Below are 18,230 nucleotides of genomic sequence, written 5' to 3'. Positions count from 1 at the left end.
CAGCAGTAGCACCATACCAGAGACCTGTATAGTCAGATAGCCCATACCATGATGACCTGTATAGTGATAGCACCATAAGAGACCCTTATAGTCAGCAGTAGCCTGTTTAATCAGAGTAGCACTGTAGACCCTTATAGTCAGCAGTAATGAGACCTGTATTGAGTAGCACAATACCAGAGACCCTGTATAGTCAGCAGTAGCCCATACCAGAGACCCTTATAGTCAGAGTAGCACCATACCAGAGACCCTTATAGTCAGCAGTAGCACCATACCAGAGACCCTTATAGTCAGCAGATAGCACCATACCAGAGACCCTTATAGTCAGCAGTAGCACCATATCATGAGACCTGTATAGTCAGATAGCACCATAATGATGCCTGTAATGAGTAGCACCATACCAGAGACCCTTATAGTCAGCAGTATCACCATACCAGAGACCCTTATAGTCTGCAGTAGCACCATATCAGAGACCTGATAATCAGATAGCACCATAAGAGGACCCTTATAGTGAGTAGCACCATACCAGAGACCCTTATAGTCAGCAGTAGCACCATACCAGAGACCTTATAGTCAGATGCACCATACCAGAGACCTTTATAGTCAGCAGTAGCCTACCAGAGACCACATAATGAGTAGCACTATACCAGAGACCTGTATATGTCTGTAGTAGCACCATACCAGAGACCCTGTCAGCAGTAGCACCATACCAGAGACCCTTAATCAGCAGTAGCACCATACCAGAACCCTTATAGCCTGCAGTAGCACCATGCAGAGACCCTTATAGTCAGCAGTAGCACCATACCAGAGACCCTTATAGTCAGCAGTAGCACCATACCAGAGACCTGATAGTCAGCAGTAGAGCCATACCAGAGACCTGTATAGTCAGAGTAGCACCATACCAGAGACCTTATAGTCAGATGCACCATACCAGAGGCCTGTCGTCAGATGCACTGTACAGAGACCCTGTAATGATGCACCATAATGAGACCCTGTATAGTCAGCAGTAGCACCATAAGATGCCTGTAATGATGCACCATACCATGAGACCTGTATAGTCAGCAGTAGCACTGAAAGAGACCTTTATAGTGATAGCACCATACCAGAGACCTGTATAGTGAGTAGCACCATAAGAGACCTGTAGTCAGCAGTAGCACTACCAGAGACCCTGATGTCAGTAGCACCATACCAGAGACCCTTATAGTCAGAGTAGCACCATGTAGAGACCTTATAGTCAGCAGTAGCACCATACCAGAGACCTGTATAGTCAGCCTAGCACCATGAGACCCTGTAGTCAGCAGTAGCACCATACCAGATGACCCTGTAGTCAGAGTAGCCTGTAAGAGACCTGTCAATAGCACCATACCAGCCTTTATAGTCAGAGTAGCACCATACCAGATGACCTGTATAGTCAGCAGTAGCACCATACCAGAGACCCTTATAGTCAGCAGTAGCACCATAAGATGACCTTTATAGTGAGTAGCACTGAACCCTGATAGTCAGCTGTAGAGCCTGTACCAGAGACCCATATCGTCAGAGTAGCACCATACCAGAGACCTTTATAGTCAGCTGTAGCACCATACCAGAGACCCTTATAGTCAGATGCACCATACCAGAGACCTTATAGTCAGAGTAGCACCATACCAGATGACCCTTATAGTGATAGCCTGAACCCTGATAGTCAGCTGTAGCACCATACCAGAGACCCTTAATGATGCCTGTACCAGAGACCTGTAATGATGCCTGTAATGAGACCTGTATAGTCAGCAGTAGCACCATACCAGATGCCCTTATAGTCAGCAGTAGTACCATACCAGAGACCCTTATGATGTAGCACTGTATACCAGATTCCTTTATAGTCAGCAGTAGCACCATACCAGAGACCCTTATCGTCCTGTAGTGATACCAGAGACCTGTAGTCAGCATAGCACCATACCAGAGACCTTTATAGTGATAGCACCATACCAGAGACCTTTATAGTCAGCAGTAGCACCATACCAGAGACCCTTATAGTGATGCCTGTAATGAGGCCCTTATAGTCAGAGTAGCACCATGTATTGATGCCCTTATAGTGATAGCCTGTAATGATGCCTGTATAGTCAGATAGCACCATACCAGAGACCTGTATAGTCCTGTAATGAGAGACCTGTCAAGTAGCACTAACCTTATTGTTAGCGTGTGGCTTAGATAAATGATAATGTTTTATTGGCTTTAAATCCTTATTTATGTAATATAATGTATTTTAATACAACATGGTTTGTGTTCTTGTTATTGATGTATAGTTATTGTTGTGGTTTTATTGATCCTCATCCTTCTTCCTTCTTGGCTGGTGTAGAGGAGGGAGAGGTGGAGGGGTTGGTGGTCGAGGCTGATGGAGGGATCTCCTGTGAGGGCTGTCGGCCCCCTGGGGTAATCCTGGGGGAGTCCTGGGAGGAGCTGGGGTCTCAGCCTGTGGATTATTTTCAACTGGGAAAACACACCACACACACACACCACACACACACACACACTATACACACACACTGTAATGACACACAACACACGATGGACAGCTGTAATGAGACCTGTTAATTGGCTGTTGGTTCTAATAACTATTTGCCTGTAATGAGGCCTGTATTGATGCCTGTAGTGATGTCTGTAATGATGCCTGTATTGATGCCTGTAATGATGCCTGTAATGATGCCTGTAGTGATGCCTGTAATGATGCCTGTAATGATGCCTGTAGTGATGCCTGTAATGATGCCTGTAATGAGGCCTGTATTGATGCCTGTATTGATGCCTGTAGTGATGCCTGTAATGATGCCTGTAATGATGCCTGTAATGATGCCTGTAATGATGTCTGTAATGATGCCTGTAATGATGCCTGTAGTGATGCCTGTAGTGATGCCTGTAATGATGCCTGTAATGATGCCTGTAATGAGGCCTGTATTGATGCCTGTAATGATGCCTGTAATGAGGCCTGTAATGAGGCCTCCCCCCACCTCTACAGAGAGGTTATATCAGCATGAAGTGTGTGGTTGTAGAGACCATGCTGCCAGAGACAGTCAGTAGGGCTGGTAGGACTGACAGAAGGATGTGTTGGACAAGGACAGTCTTTAACCTTATTGTCAGTGTTGAAGACCAGTGGCTGGACCTTGACTGCCTCACTGATGGTCCACACCCTGTTGTTCCCGGTGTCGGTAGGCGGAGAGGCAGAGATGATGGAGAAGGTCACACCGGGGGCAACTGAGGCTGAGATGGCTGTTGGGCTGCTGCTGCTGGTAGAGGTGGGGGAGATGCCTCCAGGCCAGGCTAGGGCCGGGGAGAGAGACTGGGTCTGGGCTGGTGAGAGAGACTGGGTCTGGGCCAGGGAGAGAGACTGGGTCTGGGCCAGGGAGAGAGACTGGGTCTGGGCTGGGGAGAGAGACTGGGTCTGGGCGGGGGAGAGAGACTGGGTCTGGGCCGGGGAGAGAGACTGGGTCTGGGCTGGGGAGAGAGACTGGGTCTGGGCTGAGGAGAGAGACTGGGTCTGGGCTGGGGAGAGAGACTGGGTCTGGGCTGGGGAGAGAGACTGGGTCTGGGCTGGGGAGAGAGACTGGGTCTGGGCCAGGGAGAGAGACTGGGTCTGGGCCGGGGAGAGAGACTGGGTCTGGGCTGGGGAGAGAGACTGGGTCTGGACCGGGGGGGAGAGAGACTGGGTCTGGGCCAGGGGAGAGACCAAGGTCTGGGCCAGGGGAGAGACCAGGGTCTGGGCCAGGGGAGAGACCAGGGTCTGGGCCAGGGGAGACCAGGGTCTGGGCCAGGGAGGGGTGAGGAGGTTGTGAAGGTGGCTGTGTCTCCCTGGCCTATGGAGGGCGGCGTTCTGGGCTGAACGTGCTGTTGGCTGTAGGCAGGGCCGGGCCGAGGGTGTGGCTCTGGGTGAGGGTGTGGCTCGAGCTGTGGGTGTGGTTAAAACTGTGGGCGTGGCTCTTAGGGCTGACTACAGCGGTAGCTCTCTGGAGGTTGAGGAGACTGAAGGCCTGACAGGATGACTGTTTCTGGCTGGCTGGCTGCTCCTGAGGGAGAGACACAGGGCTGTGGCTTAGGAGGAGGCTGGCTGGCTGCTCCCTAGGGAGAGACACAGGGCTGTGGCTGAGGAGGAGGCTGGCTGGCTGCTCCTAGGGAGAGACACAGGGCTGTGGCTGAGAGGAGGCTGGCTGGCTGTTCCCTAGGGAGAGAGACAGGGCTGTGGCTGGGGAGGAGGCTGGCTGGGATCACACTCTTTGGCTGAACCTGGAGAGGAGGGAGGAGAGGAGGAGCATGTTACAACTTCTTTGGGATAGGGGGCAGTATTTTCACGTCCGGATGAAAAGCATGCCAGTTTCAACTGTTCTGCCTTACTATTATTGACCATGCTGGTCATTTGCTGGTCATTTATGAACATTTGAACATCTTGGCCATGTTCTGTTATAATCTCCACCCGGCACAGCCAGAAGAGGACGGGCCACCCCCACATATGCTCTCTCTAATTCTCTCTTTCTTTCTTTCTCTCTCTTCTGAGGACCTGAGCCCTAGGACCGTGCCCCAGGACTACCTGACATGATGACTCCTTGCTGTCCCCAGTCCACCTGGCCGTGCTGCTGCTCCAGTTTCAACTGTTCTGCCTTGTTATTATTCGACCATGCTGGTCATTTATGTTTTGTTGAACATCTTGGCCATGTTCTGTTATAATCTCCACCCGGCAGAGCCAGAAGAGGACTGGCCACCCCACATAGCCTGGTTTCCTCTCTAGGTTTCTTCCTAGGTTTTGGCCTTTCTAGGGAGTTTTTCTAGCCACCGTGCTTCTACACCTGCATTGCTTGCTGTTTGGGGTTTTAGGCTGGGTTTCTGTACAGCACTTTGAGATATCAGCTGATGTACGAAGGGCTATATAAATCAAATTTGATTTTTATTTGATTTGATGCCCAAAGTAAACTGCCTGTTACTCAGGCCCAGAACTAGGATACGCATATAATTGGTAGATTTAGATAGAAAACACTCTAAAGTTTCTGAAACTGTTAAACTGATGTATGTGAGTATAACAGAACTGATATCGTGAAACCCAGAGGAAAAACATCCCCCAAAGAACTATTTGGCTTACCACTATTTTCAATGGCTAGTACTATAATTATAAGCCCAAGTCCTCCCAAATTGCAGTTCCTAGGGCTTCCACTAGATGTCAATAGTCTTTAGAAAGAGTTTCAGGCTGGTTTTGGTTAATGGTTAATGGTGCTGCCACCTGGTGGTTACTACAACACCTGGGTTTTGTAATGGTGCTGATACCTGGTGGTTACTACAACAACCTGGGTTTGTAATGGTGCTGATACCTGGTTGTTACTACAACACCTGGGTTTGTAATGGTGCTGATACCTGGTTGTTACTACAACAACCTGGGTTTGTAATGGTGCTGATACCTGGTTGTTACTACAACACCTGGGTTTGTAATGGTGCTGATACCTGGTTGTTACTACAACAACCTGGGTTTGTAATGGTGCTGATACCTGGTGGTTACTACAACAACCTGGGTTTGTAATGGTGCTGATACCTGGTGGTTACTACAACAACCTGGGTTTGTAATGGTGCTGATACCTGGTGGTTACTTCAACACCTGGGTTTGTAATGGTGCTGATACCTGGTGGTGGTTACTACAACACCTGGGTTTGTAATGGTGCTGACACCTGGTGGTTACTACAACACCTGGGTTTGTAATGGTGCTGATACCTGGTTGTTACTTCAACACCTGGGTTTGTAATGGTGCTGATACCTGGTGGTTACTACAACACCTGGGTTTGTAATGGTGCTGATACCTGGTGGTTACTTCAACAACCTGGGTTTGTAATGGTGCTGATACCTGGTGGTTACTACAACACCTGGTGGTTACTACAACAACCTGGGTTTGTAATGGTGCTGATACCCTTTACTTCAAAATAACCTGGGTTTGTAATGGTGCTGATACCTGGTGGTTACTACAATAACCTGGGTTTGTAATGGTGCTGATACCTGGTGGTTACTACAACAACCTGGGTTTGTAATGGTGCTGATACCTGGTGGTTACAACAACCTGGGTTTGTAATGGTGCTGATACCTGGTTGTTACTACAACAACCTGGGTTTGTAATGGTGCTGATACCTGGTGGTTACTACAACAACCTGGGTTTGTAATGGTGCTGATACCTGGTGGTTACTACAACAACCTGGGTTTGTAATGGTGCTGATACCTGGTGGTTACTACAACAACCTGGGTTTGTAATGGTGCTGATACCTGGTGGTTACTACAACAACCTGGGTTTGTAATGGTGCTGATACCTGGTTGTTACTACAACAACCTGGGTTTGTAATGGTGGTTACTACAACAACCTGGGTTTGTAATGATACCTGGTTTACTACAACAACCTGTTACTACAACACCTGGGTTTGTAATGGTGCTGATACCTGGTGGTTACTTCAACACCTGGGTTTGTAATGGTGCTGATACCTGGTGGTTACTACAACAACCTGGGTTTTTAATGGTGCTGATACCTGGTGGTTACTACAACACCTGGGTTTTTAATGGTGCTGATACCTGGTGGTTACTACAACACCTGGGTTTGTAATGGTGCTGATACCTGGTGGTTACTTCAACACCTGGGTTTGTAATGGTGCTGATACCTGGTGGTTACTACAACACCTGGGTTTGTAATGGTGCTGATACCTGGTTGTTACTACAACACCTGGGTTTGTAATGGTGCTGATACCTGGTGGTTACTTCAACACCTGGGTTGTAATGGTGCTGATACCTGGTTGTTACTACAACAACCTGGGTTTGTAATGGTGCTGATACCTGGTTGTTACTACAACACCTGGGTTTGTAATGGTGCTGATACCTGGTGGTTACTGGTGGTTACAACACCTGGGTTTGTAATGGTGCTGATACCTGGTGAACTACAACACCTGGGTTTGTAATGGTGCTGATACCTGGTGGTTACTACAACACCTGGGTTTGTAATGGTGCTGATACCTGGTGGTTACTACAACAACCTGGGTTTGTAATGGTGCTGATACCTGGTTGTTACTACAACACCTGGGTTTGTAATGGTGCTGATACCTGGTGGTTACTACAACAACCTGGGTTTGTAATGGTGCTGATACCTGGTGGTTACTTCAACACCTGGGTTTGTAATGGTGCTGATACCTGGTGGTTACTACAACAACCTGGGTTTGTAATGGTGCTGATACCTGGTTGTTACTACAACACCTGGGTTTGTAATGGTGCTGATACCTGGTGGTTACTTCAACAACCTGGGTTTGTAATGGTGCTGATACCTGGTGGTTACTACAACAACCTGGGTTTGTAATGGTGCTGATACCTGGTGGTTACTTCAACAACCTGGGTTTGTAATGGTGCTGATACCTGGTGGTTACTTCAACACCTGGGTTTGTAATGGTGCTGATACCTGGTGGTTACTACAACAACCTGGGTTTGTAATGCTACCTGGTGGTTACTTCAACACCTGGGTTTGTAATGGTGCTGATACCTGGTGGTTACTACAACACCTGGGTTTGTAATGGTGCTGATACCTGGTGGTTACTACAACAACCTGGGTTTGTAATGGTGCTGATACCTGGTGGTTACTTCAACACCTGGGTTTGTAATGGTGCTGATACCTGGTGGTTACTTCAACAACCTGGGTTTGTAATGGTGCTGATACCTGGTGGTTACTACAACAACCTGGGTTTGTAATGGTGCTGATACCTGGTTGTTACTACAACAACCTGGGTTTGTAATGGTGCTGATACCTGGTGGTTACTACAACACCTGGGTTTGTAATGGTGCTGATACCTGGTGGTTACTACAACAACCTGGGTTTGTAATGGTGCTGATACCTGGTGGTTACTTCAACACCTGGGTTTGTAATGGTGCTGATACCTGGTTGTTACTACAACACCTGGGTTTGTAATGGTGCTGATACCTGGTGGTTACTTCAACACCTGGGTTTGTAATGGTGCTGATACCTGGTGGTTACTTCAACACCTGGTTGTTACTTCAACAACCTGGGTTTGTAATGGTGCTGATACCTGGTGGTTACTTCAACACCTGGGTTTGTAATGGTGCTGATACCTGGTGGTTACTACAACACCTGGGTTTGTAATGGTGCTGATACCTGGTGGTTACTACAACAACCTGGGTTTGTAATGGTGCTGATACCTGGTGGTTACTACAACACCTGGGTTTGTAATGGTGCTGATACCTGGTGGTTACTACAACAACCTGGGTTTGTAATGGTGCTGATACCTGGTGGTTACTACAACACCTGGGTTTGGGTGCTGCCACCTGGTGGTTACTACAACACCTGGGTTTGTAATGGTGCTGATACCTGGTGGTTACTACAACACCTGGGTTTGTAATGGTGCTGATACCTGGTGGTTACTACAACAACCTGGGTTTGTAATGGTGCTGCCACCTGGGGGTTACTTCAACAACCTGGGTTTGTAATGGTGCTGATACCTGGTGGTTACTACAACACCTGGGTTTGTAATGGTGCTGATACCTGGTGGTTACTACAACAACCTGGGTTTGTAATGGTGCTGCCACCTGGGGGTTACTTCAACAACCTGGGTTTGTAATGGTGCTGATACCTGGTGGTTACTACAACACCTGGGTAATTGGGTTGATACCTGGTGGTTACTACAACAACCTGGGTTTGTAATGGTGCTGATACCTGGTTGTTACTACAACACCTGGGTTTGTAATGGTGCTGATACCTGGTGGTTACTACAACACCTGGGTTTGTAATGGTGCTGCCACCTGGTGGTTACTTCAACACCTGGGTTTGTAATGGTGCTGATACCTGGTTGTTACTACAACACCTGGGTTTGTAATGGTGCTGATACCTGGTGGTTACTACAACAACCTGGGTTTGTAATGGTGCTGATACCTGGTGGTTACTTCAACACCTGGGTTTGTAATGGTGCTGATACCTGGTTGTTACTACAACACCTGGGTTTGTAATGGTGCTGATACCTGGTGGTTACTACAACACCTGGGTTTGTAATGGTGCTGATACCTGGTGGTTACTTCAACACCTGGGTTTGTAATGGTGCTGATACCTGGTGGTTTACTTAAACACCTGGGTTTGTAATGGTGCTGATACCTGTTACTTCAACACCTGGGTTTGTAATGGTGCTGATACCTGGTGGTTACTACAACACCTGGGTTTGTAATGGTGCTGATACCTGGTGTTACTACAACAACCTGGGTTTGTAATGGTGCTGATACCTGGTTGTTACTACAACAACCTGGGTTTGTAATGGTGCTGATACCTGGTGGTTACTTCAACACCTGGGTTTACTACAACACCTGGGTTTGTAATGGTGGCTGATACCTGGTGGTTACTTCAACACCTGGGTTTGTAATGGTGCTGATACCTGGTGGTTACTTCAACACCTGGGTTTGTAATGGTGCTGATACCTGGTTGTTACTTCAACAACCTGGGTTTGTAATGGTGCTGATACCTGGTGGTTACTTCAACACCTGGGTTTGTAATGGTGCTGATACCTGGTGGTTACTACAACACCTGGGTTTGTAATGGTGCTGATACCTGGTGGTTACTTCAACACCTGGGTTTGTAATGGTGCTGATACCTGGTGGTTACTTCAACACCTGGGTTTGTAATGGTGCTGATACCTGGTGGTTACTTCAACACCTGGGTTTGTAATGGTGCTGATACCTGGTGGTTACTACAACACCTGGGTTTGTAATGGTGCTGATACCTGGTGGTTACTACAACAACCTGGGTTTGTAATGGTGCTGATACCTGGTGGTTACTTCAACACCTGGGTTTGTAATGGTGCTGATACCTGGTGGTTACTACAACAACCTGGGTTTGTAATGGTGCTGATACCTGGTGGTTACTACAACACCTGGGTTTGTAATGGTGCTGATACCTGGTTGTTACTACAAATACCTGGGTTTGTAATGGTGCTGATACCTGGTGGTTACTACAACAACCTGGGTTTGTAATGGTGCTGATACCTGGTGGTTACTACAACAACCTGGGTTTGTAATGGTGCTGATACCTGGTGGTTACTACAACACCTGGGTTTGTAATGGTGTTGATACCTGGTTGTTACTGGGGTTTGTAATGGTGCTGATACCTGGTGGTTACTTCAACACCTGGGTTTGTAATGGTGCTGATACCTGGTGGTTACTACAACAACCTGGGTTTGTAATGGTGCTGATACCTGGTGGTTACTTCAACACCTGGGTTTGTAATGGTGCTGATACCTGGTGGTTACTTCAACACCTGTGTTTGTACTGCCACCTGGTGGTTACTACAACACCTGGTGGTTACTGGGTTTGTAATGGTGCTGATACCTGGTGGTTACTTCAACACCTGGGTTTGTAATGGTGCTGATACCTGGTGGTTACTACAACAACCTGGGTTTGTAATGGTGCTGATACCTGGTGGTTACTTCAACACCTGGGTTTGTAATGGTGCTGATACCTGGTGGTTACTACAACAACCTGGGTTTGTAATGGTGCTGATACCTGGTGGTTACTACAACAACCTGGGTTTGTAATGGTGCTGATACCTGGTGGTTACTTCAACACCTGGGTTTGTAATGGTGCTGATACCTGGTGGTTACTTCAACACCTGGGTTTGTAATGGTGCTGATACCTGGTGGTTACTACAACACCTGGGTTTGTAATGGTGCTGATACCTGGTGGTTACTCAACACCTGGGTTTGTAATGGTGCTGATACAACCCTGGGTTTGTAATGGTGCTGATACCTGGTGGTTACTACAACACCTGGGTTTGTAATGGTGCTGATACCTGGTTTGGTTATACTGGTTACAACACCTGGGTTTGTAATGGTGCTGATACCTGGTGTTACTCAACACCTGGGTTTGTAATGGTGCTGATACCTGGTGTTACTACAACACCTGGGTTTGTAATGGTGCTGATACCTGGTGGGTTACTACAACACCTGGGTTTGTAATGGTGCTGATACCTGGTGTTACTCAACACCTGGGTTTGTAATGGTGCTGATACCTGGTGGTTACTTCAACACCTGGGTTTGTAATGGTGCTGATACCTGGTTGTTACTACAACACCTGGGTTTGTAATGGTGCTGATACCTGGTGGTTACTACAACACCTGGTTGTTACTACAACACCTGGGTTTGTAATGGTGCTGATACCTGGTGGTTACTTCAACACCTGGGTTTGTAATGGTGCTGATACCTGGTGGTTACTTGGGTTTGTAATGGTGCTGATACCTGGTTGTTACTTCAACACCTGGGTTTGTAATAGTGCTGATACCTGGTGGTTACTACAACACCTGGGTTTTGTAATGGTGCTGATACCTGGTGGTTACTTCAACACCTGGGTTTGTAATGGTGCTGATACCTGGTGGTTACTGGTTGTTACAACACCTGGGTTTGTAATGGTGCTGATACCTGGTGGTTACTACAACAACCTGGGTTTGTAATGGTGCTGATGGTGGTTACTTCTGGGTTTGTAATGTGCTGATACCTGGTGGTTACTACAACAACCTGGGTTTGTAATGGTGCTGATACCTGGTGGTTACTACAACAACCTGGGTTTGTAATGGTGCTGATACCTGGTGGTTACTACAACAACCTGGGTTTGTAATGGTGCTGATACCTGGTGGTTACTACAACAACCTGGGTTTGTAATGGTGCTGATACCTGGTGGTTACTACAACAACCTGGGTTTGTAATGCCTGATACCTGGTGGTTACTGGTTCAACCTGGGTTTGTAATGGTGCTGATACCTCTGGTTACTACAACACCTGGGTTTGTAATGGTGTTACCTGGTGGTTACTACAAATAACCTGGGTTTGTAATGGTGCTGATACCTGGTGGTTACTACAACACCTGGGTTTGTAATGGTGCTGATACCTGGTGGTTACTACAACACCCTGGGTTTTGTAATGGTGCTGATACCTGGTGGTTACTACAACAGAATGGTGCTGATACCTGGTGGTTACTACAACAACTGGTGGTTAAAGCCTATATACCAGAGGGTTACTGGTTCAGACCATTACAGCCTCCCAGTAGTCTGAGAAACACAATGTTCTCTATATATCAGAGGGTTACTGGTTCAGACCATTACAGCCTATATATCAGAGGGTTACTGGTTCAGACCATTACAGCCTATATACCAGAGGTTACTGGTTCAGACCATTACAGCCTCCCAGCAGTCTGAGAAACACAATGGTCTCTATATCAGAGGTTACTGGTTCAGACCATTACAGCCTATATATCTGAGAAACACAATGTTCTCTATATACTCAGGGTTACTGCCTATATACCAGTTACTGGTCCAGACCATTACAGCCTCCCCAGTGTCTGGAGAAACACAATGTGTGTGTATATACCAGAGGGTTACTGGTTCAGACCATTACAGCCTGAGAGGGTACCATTACAGCCTATATACCAGAGGGTTACTGGTTCAGACCATTACAGCCTAGAGGGTTACTGGTTCAGCTTACAGCTGGAGGAACCTTGATGGGTTACTGTTCAGGTTTCCCAGCATCTAGAGAAACACAATGTTCTCTATATATCAGAGGGTTACTGGTTCAGACCATTAGAGCCTATGTCAGGTATCTGTGTGTGTGTGTGTGTGTGTGTGTGTGTGTGTGTGTGTGTGTGTGTGTGTGTGTGTGTGTGTGTGTGTGTGTGTGTGTGTGTGTGTGAGTGTGTGAGGTGTGTGCGCGTGAGACCTGAGGTAGAATAGTGGAGAGCCGGTGAGAGCTGACCTGAGGAACCTGATGGGCACTACTGTTAGGTTTCCCAGCATCTTGAGAGAGGAGAGGACAAGAGAGAGAGAGAGAGAAGTTAGTTTCACTACAACATATTGTAATATAACAGGTATGGACAGTGACCTTGTCTGTCTGTATTTAGTCTATATTCATAGAGACAAAAAAGAGACTCTACATACTTTATGACTACCTTGTGACTGTGACTCTAGACACTTTGTGACTACATCTCTACAACACTTTGTGACTACATGTGACATAGCAGCATTTGCTGTTTGTTTTGGCTGTGTAAAAGTTTTGTGCCTTGTGAATGGTAATAATGTCATTTTGGATTCATATTGACAAAATGTGACTCTACACACTACCATGGTGTGACTACAATGATGACTGAGAAAGTTACTAAATTGTGACTCTACACACTATGTGACTACATGTGACTCTACACACTTTGTGACTACATGTGACTCTGACACACTTTACAGGATGTGTTGGATGACTAGAACGAGTGACTCTACACACTTTGTGACTACATGTGACTCTACACACTTTGTGACTACATGTGACTCTACAACAGGATGTGTGACTAACATGTGACTCTACAACACTTTGTGACTAGATGTGACTCTACACACTTTGTGACTACATGTGACTCTCAACTATGTGTGACAGAAACAGTGTGACTCTACACACTTTGTGACTACATGTGACTCTACACACTTTGTGGACTAAGGATGTGACTCTCAACAGGATGTGCTGGAAGGACATGTGACTCTACACACAGGATTATGACTAGACAGTGACCTCTGTGTTTAGGATTTGTGACTACATGTGACTCTACACACTTTGTGACTACATGTGACTCTGACACACTTTGTGACTACATGTGACTCTACACACTTTGTGACTACATGTGACTCTACACACTTTGTGACTACATGTGACTCTACACACTAAGGACTGACTACATGAGACTCTACACACTATGTGACTACATGTGACTCTACAGGATGTTTGAAGGACAGAAACATGAGAACTCTACACTTTGGAAGACTACATGTGACTCTACACACTTGTGACTACATGTGACTCTACACACTTTGTGACTACATGTGACTCTACACTTTATGACTCCACAGTGACTCTGACACACAGGATTATAAGACTACATGTGACTCTACACACTATATGACTACATGTGACTCTACACACTTTGTGACTACATGTGACTCTACACACTTTGTGACTACATGTGACTCTACACACTATGTGACTACATGTGACTCTACACACTTTGTGACTACATGTGACTCTACACACTTTGTGACTACATGTGACTCTACACTCTTTGTGACTACAAGTACAGAAACACAGTGAGAACCCTCCATGGCCCTCAACAGGATGTGTTGAAGAACAGAAACGCAGTGAGAACCCTCAACAGGATGTGTTGAAGGACAGAAACACAGTGAGAACCCTCCATGACCCTCAACAGGATGTGTTGAAGGACAGAAACACAGTGAGAACCCTCCATGACCCTCAACAGGATGTGTTGAAGGACAGAAACACAGTGAGAACCCTCCATGACACTCAACAGGATGTGTTGAAGGACAGAAACACAGTGAGAACCCTCCATGACACTCAACAGGATGTGTTGAAGGACAGAAACACAGTGAGAACCCTCCATGACACTCAACAGGATGTGTTGAAGGACAGAAACGCAGTGAGAACCCTCAACAGGATGTGTTGAAGGACGGAAACGCAGTGAGAACCTCAACAGGATGTGTTGAAGGACAGAAACACAGTGAGAACCCTCAACAGGATGTGTTGAAGGACGGAAACGCAGTGAGAACCCTCAACAGGATGTGTTGAAGTACAGAAACGCAGTGAGAACCCTCAACAGGATGTGTTGTAGAACAGAAACGCAGTGAGAACCCTCAACAGGATGTGTTGAAGGACAGAAACGCAGTGAGAACCCTCAACAGGATGTGTTGAAATACAGAAACGCAGTGAGAACCCTCAACAGGATGTGTTGAAGGACAGAAACACAGTGAGAACCTCAACAGGATGTGTTGAGAGTACTCAGAAACACAGTTTGTGTTGTTCCTCAGAACCTCAACAGGATGTGTTGAAGGACTGAAACACAGTGAGAACCCTCAACAGGATGTGTTGAAGGACAGAAACACAGTGAGAACCCTCCATAGCTTGATGTTTGTGTTGTCTCCTCAGAGTATCACATGTTACCTCTGGAAGCAGCTTGATGTTTGTGTTGTCTCTCAGAGTATCTCAGTGTTACCCTGGAAGCAGCTTGATGTTTGTGTTGTCTCCTCAGAGTATCTCATGTTACCTCTGGAAGCAGCTTGATGTTTGTGTTGTCTCCTCAGAGTATCTCATGTTACCTCTGGAAGCAGCTTGATGTTTGTGTTGTCTCAGAGTATCTCATGTTACCTCTGGAAGCAGCTTGATGTTTGTGTTGTCTCCTCAGAGTATCTCATGTTACCTCTGGAAGCAGCTTGATGTTTGTGTTGTCTCAGAGTATCTCATGTTACCTCTGGAAGCAGCTTGATGTTTGTGTTGTCTCCTCAGAGTATCTCATGTTACCTCTGGAAGCAGCTTGATGTTTGTGTTGTCTCTCAGAGTATCTCATGTTACCTCTGGAAGCAGCTTGATGTTTGTGTTGTCTCCTCAGAGTATCTCATGTTACCTCTGGAAGCAGCTTGATGTTTGTGTTTGTCTCCTCAGAGTATCTCATGTTACCTCTGGAAGCAGCTTGATGTTTGTGTTGTCTCCTCAGAGTATCTCATGTTACCTCTGGAAGCAGCTTGATGTTTGTGTTGTCTCCTCAGAGTATCTCATGTTACCACTGGAAGCAGCTTGATGTTTGTGTTGTCTCCTCAGAGTATCTCATGTTACCTCTGGAAGCAGCTTGATGTTTGTGTTGTCTCCTCAGAGTATCTCATGTTACCTCTGGAAGCAGCTTGATGTTTGTGTTGTCTCCTCAGAGTATCTCATGTTACCTCTGGAAGCAGCTTGATGTTTGTGTTGTCTCATCAGAGTATCTCATGTTACCTCTGGAAGCAGCTTGATGTTTGTGTTGTCTCCTCAGAGTATCTCATGTTACCTCTGGAAGCAGCTTGATGTTTGTGTTGTCTCCTCAGAGTATCTCATGTTACCTCTGGAAGCAGCTTGATTTTTGTGTTGTCTCCTCAGAGTATCTCATGTTACCTCTGGAAGCAGCTTGATGTGTTTGTTGTTTTTGTTGATTCTGAACCTCTCCTCATCAACCAGGCCAGATCTGGGTTTTACTGACCTCTCCTCATCAACCAGGCCAGATCTGGGTTTTACTGACCCTCTCCTCATCAACCAGGCCAGATCTGGGTTTTACTGACCCTCTCCTCATCAACCAGGCCAGATCTGGGTTTTACTGACCCTCTCCTCATCAACCAGGCCAGATCTGGGTTTTACTGACCCTCTCCTCATCAACCAGGCCAGATCTGGGTTTTACTGACCCTCTCCTCATCAACCAGGCCAGATCTGGGTTTTACTGACCTCTCCTCATCAACCAGGCCAGATCTTCTTCCAGTCTTCTGTAGAGTGTAATCCAGCCAGTCTTCTATAGAGTGTAATCCAGCCAGTCTTCTGTAGAGTGTAATCCAGCCAGTCTTCTATAGAGTGTAATCCAGCCAGTCTTCTATAGAGTGTAATCCAGCCAGTCTTCTATAGAGTGTAATCCAGCCAGTCTTCTGTAGAGTGTAATCCAGCCAGTCTTCTATAGAGTGTAATCCAGCCAGTCTTCTATAGAGTGTAATCCAGCCAGTCTTCTATAGAGTGTAATTCAGCCAGTCTTCTATAGAGTGTAATCCAGCCAGTCTTCTATAGAGTGTAATTCAGCCAGTCTTCTATAGAGTGTAATCCAGCCAGTCTTCTATAGAGTGTAATCCAGCCAGTCTTCTATAGAGTGTAATTCAGCCAGTCTTCTATAGAGTGTAATCCAGCCAGTCTTCTATAGAGTGTAATCCAGCCAGTCTTCTGTAGAGTGTAATCCAGCCAGTCTTCTGTAGAGTGTAATCCAGCCAGTCTTCTATAGAGTGTAATTCAGCCAGTCTTCTATAGAGTGTAATCCAGCCAGTCTTCTATAGAGTGTAATCCAGCCAGTCTTCTGTAGAGTGTAATCCAGCCAGTCTTCTGTAGAGTGTAATCCAGCCTGTAACCCAGAAAGGCCTTCTGTTCTTCGTGCTATTGAAGGCCAGTTCCCATGGAAACAAGCTAAAATGGAAATTTGTGCATTGGGAATGGAGTGGTGGAGGAGACGAGGGGTGGAGGAGACGAGCGGTGGAGGAGATGAGGGGTGGAGGTGACGAGGGGTGGAGGAGACGAGGGGTGGAGAGAATCCAGCGAGGGGGTGGAGGAGACCAGCCAGTGGAGGAGACGAGGGGTGGAGGAATCGAGCCAGTGGAGGAGACGAGGGGTGGAGAGACGAGGGGTGGAGGAGACGAGGGGGAGGAGACGTGCGGTGGAGGAGGAGATGGAGGAACGGCCAGTGGAGGAGACGAGCCAGTCTGGAGGAGACGAGGGGTGGAGTGTAATCCAGGGTGGAGGAGAGGGGAGGAGAAACGAGGGGTGGAGGAGATCCAGGGTGGAGGAGACGAGGGGTGGAGGAGATCCAGCCAGTGGTGGAGGAGATCGCCAGTGGTGGAGGAGACGAGGGGTGGAGGAGACGAGGGGTGGAGGAGACGAGGGGTGGAGGAGACGAGGGGTGGAGGAGACGAGGGGTGGAGGAGACGAGGGGTGGAGGAGACGAGGGGTGGAGGAGACGAGGGGTGGAGGAGACGAGGGGTGGAGGAGACGAGGGGTGGAGGAGACGAGGGGTGGAGGAGACGAGCGGTGGAGGAGACGAGGGGTGGAGGAGACGAGGGGTGGAGGAGACGAGGGGTGGAGGAGACGAGGGGAGGAGGAAACGAGGGGTGGAGGAGACGAGGGGTGGAGGAGACGAGGGGTGGAGGAGACGAGTGGTGGAGGAGGCTTAGTGGTGGAGGACAGTGGAGGAGACCTTCCCCCTGGAGGAGACGAGGGTGGAGCAGACGTGCGGGTGGAGGAGACGAGGGGTGGAGCCCCAGACGTGCGGGTGGAGGAGACGAGGAGGGCATCCATTTACCTCCACTTTTCTTCCAGGACATTAGCCCAATAACAACCTCCTTCTCTGGAGTGGCCCGCTGCCTGCTGGACCCCCCTCACCTTATTCCTCCCCCTCACCTCCCCCTCACCTCCCCATGACCCCCAATCTTCTTCCTCCCACCTCACCTCCCGCATGACCCCCAACCTTCTTCCTCCCACCTCACCTCCCCCCATGACCCCCAACCTTCTTCCTCCAACCTCAACTCCCCCATGACCCCCAACCTTCCTCCCACCTCACCTCCCCCATGACCCCCAATCTTCTTCCTCCCACCTCACCTCCCGCATGACCCCCAACCTTCTTCCT

At 47.6% G+C, this 18,230-nt stretch overlaps 1 protein-coding gene across 1 annotated transcript in view; it reads right to left on the bottom strand.

Moving 5' to 3' along the window:
• Positions 1–17,902, bottom strand: part of LOC127924982 (PHD finger protein 21B-like) — a 67,478-nt gene extending 49,576 nt beyond the window's left edge. The window contains exons 1-3 of the mRNA XM_052509633.1: positions 17,063–17,902; positions 3,854–4,031; positions 3,098–3,288 (exon numbers count right to left, since the gene is read on the bottom strand). Coding sequence (XP_052365593.1) covers positions 3,098–3,288; positions 3,854–4,031; positions 17,063–17,902 — 1,209 coding nt within the window. The remainder of the gene's footprint in view (positions 1–3,097; positions 3,289–3,853; positions 4,032–17,062) is intronic.
• Between the last annotated feature and the right edge of the window lie 328 nt (positions 17,903–18,230).

Source organism: Oncorhynchus keta, unplaced genomic scaffold, assembly GCF_023373465.1.
Source record: "Oncorhynchus keta strain PuntledgeMale-10-30-2019 unplaced genomic scaffold, Oket_V2 Un_contig_4876_pilon_pilon, whole genome shotgun sequence".
Taxonomy (NCBI): Eukaryota; Metazoa; Chordata; class Actinopteri; order Salmoniformes; family Salmonidae; genus Oncorhynchus; species Oncorhynchus keta.
This window is presented reverse-complemented; position numbering and strand designations above follow the sequence as displayed.